Source organism: Dendrobates tinctorius, unplaced genomic scaffold, assembly GCF_039654945.1.
Source record: "Dendrobates tinctorius isolate UK_male_01 unplaced genomic scaffold, ASM3965494v1 ptg000058l, whole genome shotgun sequence".
Taxonomy (NCBI): domain Eukaryota; kingdom Metazoa; phylum Chordata; class Amphibia; order Anura; family Dendrobatidae; genus Dendrobates; species Dendrobates tinctorius.
Window position 1 is genome coordinate 1,096,132 of NW_027361726.1, and position 16,817 is coordinate 1,112,948.

At 42.8% G+C, this 16,817-nt stretch overlaps 1 protein-coding gene across 1 annotated transcript in view; it reads left to right on the plus strand.

Moving 5' to 3' along the window:
* Positions 1 to 1,620: 1,620 nt before the first annotated feature.
* PTGDR (prostaglandin D2 receptor) overlaps positions 1,621 to 16,817 on the plus strand; it is a 46,162-nt gene continuing 30,965 nt past the window's right edge. Inside the window, exon 1 of the mRNA XM_073577914.1 lies at positions 1,621 to 2,529. Coding sequence (XP_073434015.1) covers positions 1,720 to 2,529 — 810 coding nt within the window. The 5' untranslated portion in view covers positions 1,621 to 1,719. The remainder of the gene's footprint in view (positions 2,530 to 16,817) is intronic.

The following is a 16,817-nucleotide window of genomic DNA, read 5'->3' on the forward strand; positions in this document are numbered from 1 at the left end:
CAATGAAGGGTCTCTCTCGCAGTCAATCCATACATGCAACACAGTTCCACTCCAGGCCAGCAGGGGGAACTCTGAACCAGGATTAAGGGGAGGAGTGCCCTCTGAGGGTCAAGAGGAAGGAGTGGTCAGTTAGTCTGCGGAGGGTGAAGTGTGTAGACGTGTAGAGAGAAGCTGGAGGTTGAGCTAGGAAAGGAGAGCTCTCTCGCAGTGAGAGCGCAAGAACTGTAGCCTGGTCTCCACGGCTGTACAGATACTAACGGTCCTACAGCAGATACCAGAGGTGTAGGAGGCTGTAAATGCCCTACTCCCGTCTAAGACTTGAGGCACAACAGCAGCTTGGATAGAGAGCCAGGACTCAAGAGAGGAGTCCCCGAGAGAGGCTACAGCTGTCTGCCGTGCAAGTAAGGTTCTTGGGAACAACTGACAGGAGGAACTTCAGAGTAACTGAGTACTGGAGTACTTCATTCAAACAAGCGCTAGGAAGGAGACTGCACAGCCCGTCTGCTGAGAGAGAATCCCTGAGTTGCTTCCAGGCTAGCCTGCTCTGTTACCATCTGTAATCAGGACCCTGGACTGCAGTTATCAAGTAAAGGTACAGAAATTGCACCCCGCTGTGTTTTGTCTGCTTCCTACCTTTCCGGCACTGCTACATCCCCGTGTCAACCACATCTACACTGCCCTGGGACTATAGCTTCACCTGTGGGGAGCTTTTACGTCCTTGCTGCACCCTACCATCAGTCCCAGCGGATCTGTCTGCAGCGACGGCTTAACACCTCCCTTGCCGAACACCACAGGTGGCGTCACAAACTATTCCATTCCATTAACTACATTTCGCCATTACTTCGGCGCCCAGGGCCACGGACCGGGTCACCGCTGCTGTGACACATCCCCCTGACACCAGCCCGATACCGAGTACCCCACAGCCCTGGGAGGGCGACCCACTGATGACATGAAATGACGTCATCGCGTCAGGTGCTTCACACGCTGATTATGGGAGGAAGTGGCTGGAGACCCCTCCTCTACCAATGCAGTCAGCGCAGATGAAGGCAGCGAGCGGGCAGGCATGGTGCATCCCTCGGACCTCTGATTTCCAGTCCCAGGGTTGTCTCGGTCCACAGGCCAGAGCGCCGAATGTGGCCAGCGGGCTGCACTTTGACCAGGTCTGGTCTATAAGGTGATGGTAGTCTCACGTTAGAAGCAGCAGTGGATGATGAGATATGGAGCGTGGAAAACAAAAGTTCACAACATTATTACCCTTCAGCCCCTCAGTGTATGCCGCAGCAGAGGTATGTGGCTGCAGGGGACAATTCCACAGTTATTTTGGGGCTGATATTGCACTTGTCATGTAGTGCACTTTGGACCCCCAGCAGTGAGAATGAAAACATAATCTGTGGCAGAACAATCACATCCTCCCGGTAGGGTCGGTAACATCGATTCGTGATCCCATATTTCGTTTTTCAGAGCGCTCATTAAACACGTCTGGTTAGATTTGCAACGCTTCCTCTTTGTGAGCTCTGCTGGCTTCAGTCCACAGACAGCAGAGCTGGATACGCCTTGCTCATGCCTTCTTTATTTTACATGTCAATTGCTTCTCCCCACCTCTTTGAGATATCCTGGGAGCTGAACTGCACACTTGAAGAAAAGCAAGTTTCAGACTGATGAGTAATTCAGACGTTACAGACGTTGGCTTCTGCTTTCTGCATAGGTTTTAGCCTCATAATGAGTCTTCATGATGAACTTTACCTGTGCTCCAATAGCCAAGCCATCCAAGGGGATTTTTCGGCAATACCCAGCTCTTTACTATTTCTTGCCGGTCTATTGGGAAATATCATCGCCATCTTCATCCTATGGCAACACAAGTTACGCTCAAGGAAAAAAACCTCGGTATTTTACATCTTGGTTACGGGTCTAACCGTGACCAACCTGATGGGGAAATGTTTGGTGAGCCCCATGGTGTCTGCTGCTTACTACAAAAACCAAACCCTGGTGGAGATGGTCGAGAATCGAATGCTATGTAATGTCTTCAGCTTCTTCATGATTTTTTTTGGCTTGGCCCCCATGCTTATACTTCTGGCCATGGCTCTGGATTGTTGGATTGCTTTGGCAAATCCATTCTTTTACCACATCCACATCACCAAAAAATTTGCTTTGCTGGTCCCGGTGACGGTATATGTCTTCTGTGCCGTCTTCTGTGCGATGCCGTTCTTTGGCATTGGGAAATTTGATCAGTATTGTCCGGGGACATGGTGCTTTATACAGATGACTGCAGAGCCGTCGGAGCCGGGGGTCCTAGCTTATTCTTTATTATATGGGACTGTCATGGGACTGCTGGTTGTAGCCATCATCATCTGCAATGTGGGCACGATGATACGCCTTTACCAGATGTACAAAATCCAGAACCAGAGGAATTCCATCAAAGCTGGACCCAAGGTCGAATTAGTTAAGCAGTCCGGCATGGAGGAGCTAGACCACCTCATCCTCTTGGCAGTCATGACAATCCTTTTTTCAGTTTGCTCCCTTCCTTTAACTGTACGTATCCGCTCCTGCCAAATGTGTGTGCAAATAGTTGTGTAAGTTTTTGCTGTTGTTTCACTGAAAAATATTGATTGTGACATCCACGTGGTTTCCTGACCCTGAGCGCAGTTTAGGTTTTCTGGTTTTGAGTCACAGAAGGTTAAGGCTAAGTGCCCACGTTGCAGAAATGCTGTGGAAACGTCCGCAGCATTTCCGCAACTCCCTGCTGCGGGGAAACGGATGCAGAATTCGCATGCGTTTTCCAGCAAAACACAAGCGTTTTGCAAGCGTTTTTAGCTTGCAGAATGCTTGCGCTTTCCAAGCAATTTGAAGCATCAAGTGTGATTGACAGGTTGGTCACACTTGTCAAGCATAGTGCTTGACAAGTGTGACCAACTTTTTACTATTGATGTTGCCTATGCGGCATCAGTAATAAAAGATAGAATGTTAAACATAATTTAAAAAAAAAAAAATTGGGATATACTCACCTTCTGGCGGCCCCCGAAGTCGTCTCGCCCCTCAGAGATGCTGCCGGCAACTTCCGTTCCCAGGGATGCCTTGCGACAATGACCACTGATGACGTAGCATCACGCAAGACCGCTACGTCATTAGAGGTCATTCGCGCAATGCATCCCTGGGAATGGAAGATGCTGGCAGCGTGGCTGTGAGGCGGGAAGGACTCCGGGGGCCGCCAGAAGCTGAGTATATCCCTAATTTTTAATTCTATTTTTTACAGGGATATGGTACCCAGAGCCTGGAGGACAGTCTCCTCTCCTCCTGACCCTGGGTACCATCCGCACATGAAACACTCACTTTACGCATGGTGGGCATAGCCAGACGCGTAAAGTGAGCGTTTCAGTGCAATCCTATGGTGGCGGAATCACTGCGAGTCCGCAGAAATAATGAACATGCTGCGGATTTTACCGCTATGCGATTCCGCAGTGGTAAAATCCGCAGCATGGGCACAGCAACTGCGGAATCCCATAGGATTGTATGGGGGTGCGTTTTATTAGAGTTTTTTAAGCGTTTCCGCTGCGGCAAAAACGTTGCGGAAACACATAAAAAGCTCAATGTGGGCACATAGCCTAAAGGTGAAAAAAAACAGTTTAAAGGGGCTCTCCGGAGTCTTAATCTTGCGTGGACCTTATTAAAGACATTACAGATACTCAAATGATGCCTCTGATGGATCGCAACTATCTTGTGCCATTTTTGCCACTGGCATTCGCTAATGGGTCCCGGGACCTTGTACTTAGTGCCATATCTGCACCCCTTTGGTAATACCCCGGAGATTGAGTCGGTACTGAATGTAGACATTATGTATAGTTTCTGTGAAGGTGGCTCATCCATACTACTATCCAAATAGTCACATTCCCAAACAAAAACTCTTTAAATTGCCCATTCTATTCTAATGCAAATGTATCTTTATCTTCCACCCTTGGATGAGATTGACCTGGGGACAACTCATTGTGTACATTGGGCGAAGAGCCAACAAAAATGACCATTTCAGACAATCCCAATCCTAGTGTTGTTCTAAGATACAGATATATATGAGAAGTTGTTTGGGTGCAATGGTTATGATGAACTTCCAAGATCGCTCAATTAAGAATTGGGGTAAAATAGAAGAGGAAAATGTGCACCAGGTACCTCTCCAAGAGCGATGCCCTGAGATGTGCTCCATCTGCTATCTCTGGGGCTTTGAGAACATATTCACAATGCAGTTCACTGAAACTGAGCTATTACCAGAGAAAGGCACAAAAATTGAATGTAACATTGTATCAGAACTGAGTGTTTTATTTTATTTGCTGTTCTCCATATAAATGTATACATATAATAATAATAATTATAATAATTTTATTTCTATAGCGCCGACATATTCCGTAGCATTTTACATTATAGAGGGGACTTGTACAGACGATAGACATTACAGCATAACAATAATCACATAGATCATAACAGATACCAAGAGGAATGAGGGCCCTGCTCGCAAGCTTACAGTCTAGGAGGAAAAAATATGTATATACACACACTCACACACTATATATGCATACAGGGTCAGACTGGGAACCACCAGTGACATTGACTCTGGGCGGCCAACGTTCAGCTACATGGACTACAGTATTTCTTGACCCTTTTCAGGAATTTCCCTCTGCCTCTATATAATAATTATCTGGGGAGTTTGGGAAATGAGTGATGAGATGCTGCCGTTGGCTGTAAATGTTGCATTGAATTTACTGTGGCAATTACTTCTGATGTAAGGGAAATGGGGCTGTCGTGCTGTGGGCCAGTCCAAAGCTGTGCGTATATATTTATGTATATAAAATTTGCATTTTGCAGAAATTTTATCTGCCTGAAATTTATTCAATGCAAATTGAATTAATTTATTATTCTGTTTTGCTTATTTAGCGCCATCATATTCCACAGCACTTTACAATCATCACCATCACTGTCCCCATTGGGGCTCACAATCTACATTCCCTATCTGTATGTCTCTGTAGTGTGGGAGGAAACCAGAGAATCTGGAGGAAACCCACGCAAATACTGGGAGAACAAACAAACTAACTGCAGATGTCGTCCTTGGTGGGATTTGAACCCCAGTACTCCAGCGTTGCAAGGCTACAGTGCTAACCACTGAGCCACCATACAGTGCTAACCACTGAGCCACTATACAGTGCTAACCATGTATATAAAATGAATAATAATGCTAGTCACCTGGCTATCACCTGTTCAGGCACAGTCTTCTTCAGTCCAGTCACTGGTGTGGTCTTCACTGTTCCATCTGTGGCCTCTTCTGGTGCCCCAGTATCTTTAGCTCCTTCTTTGCTGGCTCAGCCGTGATATTAGCAGATTGTGTGATGCAGAATATATCATACATGTCCTATCAGTGCATGAGGCTAAGGCCGGCACCAGAAGACTCTGATGATGGCCCAGTGAAGACTAGAGTTGAGCGATACCGTCCGATACTTCAAAGTATCGTATCGGATGGTATCGGCCGATCTTTAAAAAAAGTATCGGTATCGCCGATTCCGATACCGGAAGTCCCATTCAAGTCTATGGGACTTCCGGTATCGGAATAAGAAAAACCCTTTCCTGCCCTTGTACAGCCTCTCTGGGGTCTGTACGGGCCTTTCGGGGGGCTGTGCCGGCCTGCCAGGGGGTCTGTGCAGGCTCCGGTGGTCTGTGCCGGCCTGCCGGTGGTCTGTGCAGGCTCCGGGGGGCTGTGCCGGCCTGCCGGGGGGCTGTGCCGGCCTGCCGGGGGGCTGTGCAGGCTCCGGGGGGCTGTGCCGGCCTGCCGGGGGGCTGTGCCGGCCTGCCGGTGGTCTGTGCAGGCTCCGGGGGTCTGTGCAGGCATCGTCCGATGGGACTACAAGTCCCATCGGGCGATGCCTGCTACCATGACAGTGATTGACACATTAGCCAATGATGGGACAGTAGTAGTCCCATCATCCGGCTAATGTGTTAAATGTAAAAAAAAAAAAAATTACATGCTACATACATACAACATGCATACTACATACATGCTACATTCATACTACATACTACATACATGCTACATTCATACTACATGCAACATACATACTACATATATACTACATGCATGCTACATACATACTGCATGCTACATACATACCACATATATACTACATACATACTACATGCATGCTACATGCATGCTACATGCTACATACATAACACATATATACTACATGCATGCTACATACATACTACATGCTACATACTACATATATACTACATGCATGCTACATACTACATGCTACATACATACTACATATATACTACATGCATGCTACATACATACTGCATGCTACATGCATGCTACATACATACTACATACATACTACATGCTACATACATACTACATATATACTACATACATACTACATACATACTACATGCATGCTACATGCATGCTACATACATACCACATACATAACACATATATACTACATGCATGCTACATACATACTACATGCTACATACATACCATATACATACTACATGCATGCTACATACATACTACATGCATGCTACATATATACTACATGCATGCTACATACATACTACATGCTACATACATACTACATATATACTACATGCTACATACATACTACATGCTACATACATACTACATATATACTACATGCATGCTACATACATACTGCATGCTACATGCATGCTACATACATACTACATACATACTACATGCTACATACATACCACATATATACTACATACATACAATACATTCATACAATACATACATAGACATACAGTACATATAACATAGAGTAACATACTTACCAATACTTGTCACATTGTTCCCCGAAGCCATTGTCTTTCCGGAATAAATATTAACATAACAAACCACAAAAATACTCACCCACGATCCGAAGCAGTCCACGAGTGTGTCCCACGACGATCTTGGGTAGAGAACTGCAGCATCAGATGATGCTGCCGTTCTCTACGGGCTGCAGGAATCCAATGACGGAAGGTAGGTATCCTTCCGCACTGTATTCCTCCGCCACTTAAAAAAAAAAAAAGTCCCTAGTCTCACTTTATGCCATTGCTGTGTGGGAATTTCCCACGCAGCAATGGCATAAAGTGAGACTAGGGACTTTTTTTTTTTTAAGTGGCGGAGGAATACAGTGCGGAAGGATACCTACCTTCCGTCATTGGATTCCTGCAGCCCGTAGAGAACGGCAGCATCATCTGATGCTGCAGTTCTCTACCCAAGATCGTCGTGGGACACACTCGTGGACTGCTTCGGATCGTGGGTGAGTATTTTTGTGGTTTGTTATGTTAATATTTATTCCGGAAAGACAATGGCTTCGGGGAACAATGTGACAAGTATTGGTAAGTATGTTACTCTATGTTATATGTACTGTATGTCTATGTATGTATTGTATGTATGTAGTATATATGTGGTATGTATGTAGTATGTATGTAGCATGCATGTAGTATATATGTAGTATGTATGTAGCATGCATGTAGTATATATGTAGCATGTATGTAGTATGTATGTGGTATGTATGTAGCATGTAGTATGTATGTAGCATGCATGTAGCATGCATGTAGTATGTATGTAGTATGTATGTAGCATGCATGTAGTATGTATGTAGTATGTATGTAGCATGCAGTATGTATGTAGCATGTATGTAGTATGTATGTAGTATATATGTAGCATGCATGTAGTATGTATGTAGCATGCAGTATGTATGTAGCATGTATGTAGTATGTATGTAGTATATATGTAGTATGTATGTAGCATGCATGTAGTATGTATGTAGCATGTAGTATATATGTAGCATGTAGTATATATGTAGTATGCATGTAGCATGCATGTAGTATGTATGTAGTATGTATGTAGTATGTATGTAGCATGCAGTATGTATGTAGCATGTATGTAGTATGTATGTAGTATATATGTAGTATGTATGTAGCATGCATGTAGCATGCATGTAGTATGTATGTAGTATGTATGTAGCATGCATGTAGTATGTATGTAGTATGTATGTAGTATGTATGTAGTATGTATGTAGTATGCATGTAGCATGCATGTAGTATGTATGTAGTATGTATGTAGTAGAATCATAGAATCATAGAATCGTAGAGTTGGAAGGGACCTCCTGGGCCATCTGGTCCAACCCCCTGCTCAAAGCAGGATTCGCTAAATCATCCCAGTCAGATGTCTGTCCAGCCTCTGTTTGAAGACTTCCATTGAAGGAGAACTCACCACTTCTCGTGGCAGCCTGTTCCACTCATTGATCACTCTAACTGTCAAAAAGTTTTTTCTAATATCTAATCTGTGTCTCCTCCCATTCAGTTTCATCCCATTGCTTCTAGTCTTTCCTTGTGCAAATGAGAATAAAGTTGATCCTTCTACAATGTGACAGCCCTTTAGATATTTGTAGACAGCTATTAAGTCTCCTCTCAGTCTTCTCTTTTGCAAACTAAACATTCCCAAATCCTGCAACCTTTCCTCATAAGACAGGGTTTGCAGACCGGTCACCATTCTGGTCGCTCTTTTCTGAACTTGCTCCAGTTTGTTGATGTCTTTTTTAAAATGTGGTGCCCAAAACTGGACACAATATTCCAGATGAGGTCTGACCAAAGAGGAGTAGAGGGAAATAATGACTTCACGTGATCTAGACTGTATGCTTCTGTTAATACATCCTAGAATTGCATTTGCCTTTTTTGCTGCTGCATCACACTGTTGACTCATATTCAGTCTGTGATCTATTAGTATACCCAAGTCTTTTTCACATGTGCTGTCACTTAGCCCTATTCCTCCCATTCTATATATGCTTTTTCCATTTTATTGCCCAGATGTAGTACTTTGCATTTCTCCCTGTTAAAAACCATTCTGTTAGTTGCTGCCCACTTCTCCAGTTTATTTAAATCTTTTTGAATCCTCTCTCTCTCTTCTCTAGTATTAGCTATCCCTCCTAGCTTTGTGTCATCAGCAAATTTAATCAGTTTACCCTCAATTCCTTCATCTAAATCGTTGATAAAGATGTTGAACAATACAGGGCCCAGGACAGAGCCCTGTGGTACCCCACTTGAGACATTCTTCCAACTGGATGTGCAGCCATTTACGACCACTCTTTGGGTCCGATCACTAAGCCAGTTATGAATCCACCTAACAGTTGCCTTGTCCATTCCATACTTAATCATTTTTTCAATAAGGATTGTATGAGAGACTTTGTCAAATGCTTTGCTGAAGTCAAGATATACTATATCTACAGCATTTCCTTGATCCACCCAATCAGTGATACCGTCATAGAAGGAAATTAAGTTAGTCTGACATGACTTATTAGTTACAAACCCATGCTGACTCTGTTTAATCACTTCATTCTTATCCAGGTATTGACATACATGTTGTTTAATAATTTGTTCAAAGATCTTTCCTGGTATAGAAGTCAGACTCACCGGCCTATAGTTACCTGGGTCCACCTTCTTCCCCTTTTTGAAGATAGGAACAACATTTGCTCTTCTCCAGTCTTCTGGCACTTCTCCTGTTCTCCAAGAATTTTCAAAGATTATAGAGAGGGGTTCAAAAATTTCTTCTGCTATCTCCTTCAGTACTCTGGGGTGTAATTCATCTGGACCTGGAGACTTGAATTCATTTAGGCTAGCTAATTGTTTCCTCACTATCTTTCTGTTTATAGATATCCTGGATTCTTCTATTCCCTTAATAGGACAGTGAATAACAGTTGATGTTACATTTCCTTTCTGAGAGAAAACAGATGCAAAATAGGAATTTAAAAGTTCAGCCTTCTCAACATCCTGTCTTACCAATTCATCATTTTCATCCTGTAAAAATCCTATAGCATCTTTGACTTTTCTTTTACTTTTGACATATCCCCAAAATCCTTTATTATTGCTTTTGACATCTCTTGCAAGCCTCAATTCATTTTCAGCTTTAGATAATCTGATTTGTGCCCTGCAGGTTCTGCAGACAGCATTATATTCTTCTTTAGATATGCCTCCCTCTTTCCATTTTATAAACATTTTTTTCTTCCTTTTTAGCATGTGCTTAAGTTCTGTGTTCATCCATCCTGGTTTCCTTAACTGCTTCCTATTCTTCCCTCTTTTCGGAATTGTTAACAACTGTGCTTTGAGAATTTCATTTTTCAAGATTTCCCATCCTTCCTGGACATTTTTGTCTTTAAGGATATCCAGCCATTGGATCCCTCCAATTCTCTTTCTGAATCCCTTAAAATCTGCCTTTCTGAAATCTAACCTTGACGTCTGAGTCTTCACAGGTCTTCCGCCTCTAGTTATCCATATAGTATATATGTAGTATGTATGTAGCATGCATGTAGTATGTATGTAGCATGTAGTATATATGTAGCATGTAGTATATATGTAGTATGCATGTAGCATGCATGTAGTATGTATGTAGTATGTATGTAGTATGTATGTAGCATGCAGTATGTATGTAGCATGTATGTAGTATGTATGTAGTATATATGTAGTATGTATGTAGCATGCATGTAGCATGCATGTAGTATGTATGTAGTATGTATGTAGCATGCATGTAGTATGTATGTAGTATGTATGTAGTATGTATGTAGCATGCAGTATGTATGTAGCATGTATGTAGTATGTATGTAGTATATATGTAGCATGCATGTAGTATGTATGTAGCATGCAGTATGTATGTAGCATGTATGTAGTATGTATGTAGTATATATGTAGTATGTATGTAGCATGCATGTAGTATGTATGTAGCATGTAGTATATATGTAGCATGTAGTATATATGTAGTATGCATGTAGCATGCATGTAGTATGTATGTAGTATGTATGTAGTATGTATGTAGCATGCAGTATGTATGTAGCATGTATGTAGTATGTATGTAGTATATATGTAGTATGTATGTAGCATGCATGTAGTATGTATGTAGCATGTAGTATGTATGTAGCATGCATGTAGCATGCAGTATGTATGTAGTATGTATGTAGTATGTATGTAGCATGCAGTATGTATGTAGCATGTATGTAGTATGTATGTAGTATATATGTAGTATGTATGTAGCATGCATGTAGCATGCATGTAGTATGTATGTAGTATGTATGTAGCATGCATGTAGTATGTATGTAGTATGTATGTAGTATGTATGTAGCATGCAGTATGTATGTAGCATGTATGTAGTATGTATGTAGTATATATGTAGCATGCATGTAGTATGTATGTAGCATGCAGTATGTATGTAGCATGTATGTAGTATGTATGTAGTATATATGTAGTATGTATGTAGCATGCATGTAGTATGTATGTAGCATGTAGTATATATGTAGCATGTAGTATATATGTAGTATGCATGTAGCATGCATGTAGTATGTATGTAGTATGTATGTAGTATGTATGTAGCATGCAGTATGTATGTAGCATGTATGTAGTATGTATGTAGTATATATGTAGTATGTATGTAGCATGCATGTAGTATGTATGTAGCATGTAGTATGTATGTAGCATGCATGTAGCATGCAGTATGTATGTAGTATGTATGTAGTATATATGTAGTATGTATGTAGCATGCATGTAGTATGTATGTAGTATTTTTTTTTTTTTTTTTTTTTTTTAACATTTAACACATTAGCCGGATGATGGGACTACTACTGTCCCATCATTGGCTAATGTGTCAATCACTGTCATGGTAGCAGTCATCGCCCGATGGGACTTGTAGTCCCATCGGACGATGCTTGCACAGACCCCCGGACATCAGCACAGCCCCCCGGCAGGCCGGCACAGCCCCCCGGCAGGCCGGTACAGACCCCCACAGGGTGCACAGACCACCGGCAGGCCGGCACAGCCCCCCGGCAGGCCGGCAGAGACCCCGGGCAGTCCACACAGCCCCCCGGCAGGCCGGCACAGCCCCCCGGCAGGCCGGCAGAGACCCCCGGAAGGCCCAAAATGACGGCGCATCATGATGCGCGCACACCGCGCATCATGATGACGTCAGGCCGTCAATCAACTGAACTTCCGATTCCGATGCCGAATTCCGATATTGAAAAAATATCGGAAGTCGGTATCGGAATTCCGATACAGCAAGTATCGGCCGATACCCGATACTTGCGGTATCGGAATGCTCAACACTAGTGAAGACCACACTGGTGACCAGTCTGAAGATGGCAGCTGAGGGTCAAGTGAGTATTCCATTCCCTGAGTCTTCTCCAGCAGACCTGTGTATTCTTGTGCTCAGCGTGTCCTCTGTGCCACAGATCGGACTGTATACCGTGTGACGGGTTCCCCTACATAAGACCTAATTGGCCATTTCAGCATGTTAGTGATTCTGCACTCGCCCCATGGGTGGACGTTGCACTGGGCTATATTCAAGAGGTATAAGGGCCATTTGTGAAAAACATTTGGTACAACGATAATTAGGCAGTGATTATGATATTATGAAATATTATACAATATTTAAAATAGTATTCATTAACATTATAGTATTTAATATATTAGTTCCCTTATGTAAAGAGTATGAACAAATAGAAAACACTGGGATCAATCTGATGGCAGACGGCCAGACGTCATAGACTTCAATGGACTGCTCATGTGATTACACGACAGCCTGTATGGGTACCGTAATTATTATTAAAAGGAACCCCTCATGTGCACAATCTGTGGACAGCAGCAGGGTATAGAGAAGGAGCAGCTGGGCAGAATGATGCATGGCTTCACTGGAAAAGATTCAGTTCAATTTACATTTTATTTATTGAAATCCTGGGACCTGTATGCATGAGTTCAGTGGGAGGTGCTAACCTTTGTGCATGAGTCCATTGGGCGGTGTTACAAGTGATTGTCAGCTATCTCTTTGTGCACAGAGGTTAGAACCGCCCAATGAACTCATGCACAAAAGTTAGCGCCGCCTACTGGATGCTTGCACAGAGGTTAGGCCGCCCACTTGACTCATGCACAAAAGTTAGTGCCGCCCACTGGACACATGCAAAGAGGTTAGGACTGCCCACTGGACTCATGCACAAAGGTTAGGACAGGCCACTGAATGCATGCACATAGGTTAGCACTGCCCACTGGACTCATGCACAGAGGTTAGGACCACCCACTGGACTCATGCACAGAGGTTAGGACTACCAATTGGACTCATGCTCTGACATTAGGACTGCTCCCTTGACTCATGCACAGAGGTTAGAACTGCCCGCTGGACTCATGCACATAGGTTAGGACCGCCCACTGGACTCATCCAATATAGATACCAGCGATTTCAGTGAATAAAATGCAAGACTGACTCTCTACTGATCAGATGCTTCACTCTTGGTTGAAGACGATGTGGGAGCCATCAACAGTACATTATTAGTACTTAAATATATCAGGATTACTTTTTTAGTTTGCAACATGCATATTGGATTTTCTTTTATTAGGACTCTCAGCAAGGGAGGGGTCTCCTGAGCTCAAATCAAGGGGAGCAGCTGCTGTACCTGCCCTTATGCCAAGCTTGGAATAAGGGGCTATCACTATTACTAAAAGTTATCACCTGTCCACATGATAAGAGATGACTTTGTGATCTTGGGGGGTCCGACTGTCTGCACCCACATTGATATCAAGAATAAGGCTCTTGAATGCCTCAGAGTGGAGTTGCACCACCACACCAGTCATTGTCTATGGGACTGCTTCTCTAGATGTCCTATAGACAATGACATTCCAGCTGAGAATTTAAAGCCCCATTTTTGGGATTGGTGAGGGTCCTATCATGTAAATATTATAATAAAATTATCTTGTGGATAGGTGTGAACTTTAACATTTGGAATTACCATTTAAATGGGTTTGTCCAGGATTAGGCTACTTTTACACTTAGGCTGGAGTCACACACAACGAATAAAAAATCGGTCCGATTTTTACGGTACGAAATCGCAAAAAGATTTCTTGTCCAGGGATCCGTCTGTCATCCTATTTTCCGGCGATGAACTGATTTTATTCGTATCTAAGCATCAAATTGACATCCAATGCCAATGCCTGATGCTCTTTCCTGTTGACCAGGAGAAGTCTTGCGATTTAATCACAAGTCACACGTGTGGTGCGTTTTCAATGCGATTTTTTATCGCATCCATAGACTTGCATTGTCGAATCCGATCCGAAAATCGGTAACAATCGCAGCATGCTACGATTGTCTCGGTCCGAGGAACGGATCCGATAGAAAATCGCATGATGGGAGCAGCACCATTGAATAACATAGGGACGACTGCAATGCGATTTTTTATCGCATTGCATTTGTCCGATTTAATCGCTAGTGTGACTCCGGCCTTACCGCATTTTTTGCAGTCCATTATTGCGGCCCATTTTTGCGGGCCATATCGCCGCAAGCTCGATCTCTTATCACGTCCGCAAATACGGCCCTCACAGCCGTACAGCACACGGCGCACCGTGGAATTTTTGCAGGCTGATTTTTCAGCCCCATAGAAATATATTAGGGCCGCAAAATCGGCTTGCAAAAACACGGTAAGTGTAAACCAGCCTTATAATAACTGTTGACCAATCCCAAGAAGAGATATTCAATACCAGATCATGGGGGTGCAGCTCTATTAGCTATTTTTCAGCTTTGGTGGTGGCCACTGGCCAGATCTAACAGGCACCACAGCGCCGTATAATGTGTAGTGGCCTGTGCAGGGTACTGCAGCTCAGCTCCTATAGAAGTGCTAGAGGGCCAAACTGCAGGAATGGCCACTACACAGTGAATGGAGGAGAATGGGTGTTGTACATAATGCATTGATGTGCTGGGTCCTATAGAGAAGTATACATTATTTGTGGCTGCTCTCTCCTTCAGCTATTTGCAGGAGACCCCCTGACATCTACTAACACCAAACCCCATCTTAGAATTTGAGAAAACAATATCCCCTTTTGAACACAGTGCTTTTACGGTTTTTTTTATCGATTGCATTTGTTTATTTTTTTTTACTTTAATGCATATATTTGGGAATAAAGAAAAATCATTTTTTTCATCTGGGTTTCCTAAACATTTTACACCATTTGGCTTTTACCGGCCTTTTCTTTTCCTTAGGCTGGAGTCACACTTAACGTATAAAAAAAAATCGGTCCGATTTTGACGACCTAGAATCGCAGGAATCACACAAATGGTCCCTGAACAGTGATCCATATGTCATCCGTTTGCAATGCGATGATGCGATTTCCTCGCATCTAAGTATCCGTGTGACATCCGTATCTCTTATTGACGCCTCTCCATTACTAAACAAGGCTTAATGTCACCTTAAAATACAAAGGTGACATTAACCCCTTATTACCCCATATGCCACCGCTACAGGGCAGTGGGAAGAGAGAGGCTAAGTGCCGGAATTGGCGTATCTTACAGATGCCCCTTTTCTGGGGTGGCTGGTGGCAGATTTTTTTTTAGCATGGGGGCAGTAACCATGGTCCCTCTCTAGGCTATTAAGATCTGTCCTCAGTCACTGGCTTTCCCTCTCTGGCGCAGAAAATTGCGTAGGAGCCCACAACAGTTTTTTCCGTGAATACATCCTTTTAGGAAAGACATACAGGTCCTAAATTTGACACACACATAGTACTAACAGTATTACACACTGACATATATACAGTAAATCTAATTGTTCTGCAATGGTTTACTGTATGTAAACCATGTCTCCTATCCTGTCGAATTCTGCAATGATTTTACAGAAGCCGACAAATGAATTAAAGGCTATTCCGCTATCTCTCTATGAAATATAAAGATATACCGTATATGTGTGTGTCAATGACATATATACTGTATACTTATACTATGTGTATATTTCTATTCTATCTATTCTATTGTAAGCTGCCACTGTGATTTTACTGTAAATCGCACATGAATTGCCAGCTTTTCAAAGGACACCGGGTGCGTATTTCTCGCAAGTCACACGCATGGTCCGTGTGTAGTAATCCGTTTTTTTTCTTGCACCCATAGACTTGCATTGGCGAGTCTCGGCCCATATACGGTGCAAATCGCAGCATGCTGCAATTTCACTTGCACGTATAATACGGATGAGACAAAAGCGGATGATGGGAGCTGCCCCATAGATTAAGGTTGGTCCGAGTGCTATGCAATTTTTTGTCGCATAGCACTCGTCCGTATTCCTCTCTAGTGTGACTCCAGCCTCATATTCAGTGTTGATGTGGTCTGTGGTCATAAATCTGCTGAGAGGAATGTTAGACTTTCTCACTGTAGAGTAAAAACGAGCTCACTGATGGATTCTTAGTTAAGTCATTGTGCTGCAAGTAATAGATGTGCAACATAGCTGCCAAAGAAAGCAAATAGTGCAAGATTTTTAATGAAACCCAGTTTCCAAAATTATTCTTTTTTTTAGCCCTGATAACTTGCATTTAGGCTAAGTGCACACGTAGCAGAAAATTTCTTCTCAAAAACCTGACTCTCTTCCCAGAAACCACGCCTTTTTTGTCTTCGCATTTTTTTGCGCATTTTTTGCGCGTTTTTGATGCGTTTTTTTCCGGCGCATTTTCAAAACGCATTGAACAAGCCAGAAACGCGGAAAAATCCGCTAAATTAATGAGCATGCTGCGTTTTTTACCGCGATGCGTTTTTTTCGCGGTAAAAAACGCATCAATATGCACAAAAAGTGCAAAATGCATAGAAATTAATGGGAAGCTTATTTTTAGCTGTTTTATAGCGGTTTTATAGTAAAAAAAAAATGCTAAAAAAACGCTGTGTGTGAACACAGCCTTAAAAGAAAAAAGAAAATTGATCCCTAAGTTGGACAAGGCAGAAGATTAGACACACATCATTAAAAAAAAAAAGAAGTAATTTATGATCATAA